This window comes from Aureococcus anophagefferens, assembly GCF_000186865.1.
Source record: "Aureococcus anophagefferens unplaced genomic scaffold AURANscaffold_34, whole genome shotgun sequence".
In the NCBI taxonomy this organism is placed as follows: Eukaryota; class Pelagophyceae; order Pelagomonadales; family Pelagomonadaceae; genus Aureococcus; species Aureococcus anophagefferens.
The window spans coordinates 415309-417731 of NW_008705592.1; the positions used below are offsets into that span (position 1 = coordinate 415309).

Below are 2423 nucleotides of genomic sequence, written 5' to 3' on the forward strand. Positions count from 1 at the left end.
TTGACGATCGCGCCATTTACGCTGACGTGCACTCGAATCTCCCGCGCCGCCGCGCCGTCCGTCTCCCGAGGGGGCGGCGGCGCGGCCTCGCCGTCTGTGGCCTCGCCGTCGTCGGGACGGCTCGCGGCGGGCGTGGCTTGCCCCGCGGCGAAGCTCGAGCTCGCCGGGCAGTGATGTCGGTGCTCGGCCCAGGCCGCGCGCTGGCAGGTCGCGTCGCAGTAGCGGACGCGGCGGCAGCCGAGGCAGACGAGGCTTCGCTCCGGGTCGTACCGCCGGCAGTGAGCGCAGTTCACGAACGCGCCGCCGTCGGCTACGCGCCGATCGTTTTCAGCGAGGTCAGAAGCCGACAACCCAAAAAATCGCTCATCGTGCTCCACGGAAATCGAGTGGATTGCGACGGCGGACGCGACGTAGAGCGACTTCTTCTGCCTTGCGAGCGCAAGCGCGGGGCCGAACCTCGCGGGCGGAGAAAAGGAGAAGGCGTGCTGGATGCTCGTGGGCTTGGCGCCGGCGCGACCGAGGGCCCAGACGCGGACCTCGCCCTCGGCGTCCAGGGTCGCGAGGGAATGGGAGGGCTGCTCCGAGGCGCCGACGACGACGAGCGCCCGCAGGTCCGCGCCGAGGGAGAGGGTCGCGATTCGGTCGGAAGCGAAGGGGTCCTCGTCTCGCCAGTAGCAGTCGACGAACCTTGGACATCCGATGCCGCACCAGTCATGCGCGCACGCGATGTGACGACAGTGATTCGACTCGGCAAACGCTCGGACGCACTTCCACGCGCTGGCCGCGCGGACCCAAAGCCTCACCGCGTCGGCTTCAGCCACGACCAGATGAGCCGGAGTAGCGAACGCGAGCGCGACGATGTCGGTCGCCGTGCAAAAGAACGCGTCCGGATTTGATGTGTCCCAGTCGGGGAGCTTCGCCAACGACAACGGGGGCATGATCTTGCGGTCGGGGTAGGACGTCGGCAAGCCGACCAGCCCGCAGGGCGCGCGGACAACCGTGAGCTTCTCCAGGAGGATCGTCGGCTTTTCGAAGCCCTCCGCGTCGATTCTGAAATTGTCGACGCGGACAATGCAGCCGCGTTCAAGTTGACCCTCTTCGACGAGCTTCAATGACCCGATGCAGCGATCGAACCAGCTGCCGTCCGATACGAGGAGGCGGTAGGTACGGCCGTTGCGATTCGCTGCGAAGTCGACGATCTGGACTACGGGCGTGAAGTCGCCGGGCTCCATTTCCCGCGTGAGCATGGCCTCGATCGAGCAAACATCGAGGTGCGCCATCGGCTGCGTGGCAACGCTCGTGCCGAATGGGCCGAAGTCATCGTGTATCGTCGAGATGCACGCCATCCGGCCGTTTCGCACCGTCGCGACGGCGCAAACGCCCCCCGCCCACGAGGACGCGATCCGACCCACGCGGAACCGCTCGGCGCAGTTCGGGTCGAAGGCTGGCTCCGAGTAGACGGCGTCGTTTCCGACGGTGACCGCATCGATAGTTTTGTCTTTCGCGCCTTTGTGGTCCTCGAGGCGCGTGACCAAGGGCATGCGGCACGTTTGCGAGTGTAAAACAAGAAAGGTTCCGCGAGGAACTGTGATCGTCGACATGTCGAAGCATTTGTCCTCGAAACAAACGGAGGCCTCGCTTGGCGACTCGCTTCCGAATTGCCACAGTCGAGCATACTGGCTTCCTCGGTCTCGAAAGATGACAAAGCCGAGCTCGGCCACGACTGTAACTTTGACAGGCGATCCGCGCGTGAGTTTCTTGGACCATTTCCAGCGTCGGCACGGACGCTGCAGTGGACCGGTCTCGCGGGGCGCGGCGGCGTCGGGAAGCGGGTCCGCATCGCGGGGCGCGGAGGCGCCCGCTTGCTTCTTCTTGCCGCCGCGGCGAGTTTTCTTCTTTTTCTTGGCCGCCGCGTCATCTCCCACGTTCTTCGGCGCCGGGAGCTCAGTTTGCGCCTCCAGCTGCGCTTTCTCTACAATCAACCGATCGCCGTTGCCAAAGCCCAGGGGCTGCGAGAAGAGGTCGACAAGGCGCGCGACGCCCGCCGGGATATTCGCCGACACGAACGCCAAGACCGCCTCGGGCGCGTGCTTGCGCTGGAGCGTGCGGCGAAATCGTAAACTCGCCTCCTTGGCGCGCGGCACCTTGCTGAGCTCCATCTGGAGCTGCAACGCGACCGCGCCCGAGACCGCGCCGCGGTACGCGTCGTGGCCCTCGACCGTCGCCGCGAGCTCGACCTGCTCCGCGTAGTTCTCGCTCGGCCGCACGAGGTGCCAGAGCACGAGGAGCCCGAGCAGCGCCCGCTCGAATGTTGCCCTCTGCTCCGGGTCGTACGCGCGCCAGTCGAGCTTGACGTCATGGAGGAGCGCGACGGGCAGCCGGCCGAGCGCGTCGAGCAGGGGCCGCGTGTCGAAGGTCTCGCC

At 66.6% G+C, this 2423-nt stretch overlaps 1 protein-coding gene across 1 annotated transcript in view; it reads right to left on the minus strand.

Moving 5' to 3' along the window:
* Positions 1-2423, minus strand: part of AURANDRAFT_67217 (hypothetical protein) — a gene marked incomplete at both ends in the record, with an annotated part of 8177 nt that overhangs the window by 828 nt on the left and 4926 nt on the right. Inside the window, 2 exons of the mRNA XM_009042589.1 lie at positions 804-1050; positions 1984-2417. Of these exons, the coding sequence (XP_009040837.1) occupies positions 804-1050; positions 1984-2417 (681 nt within the window). The remainder of the gene's footprint in view (positions 1-803; positions 1051-1983; positions 2418-2423) is intronic.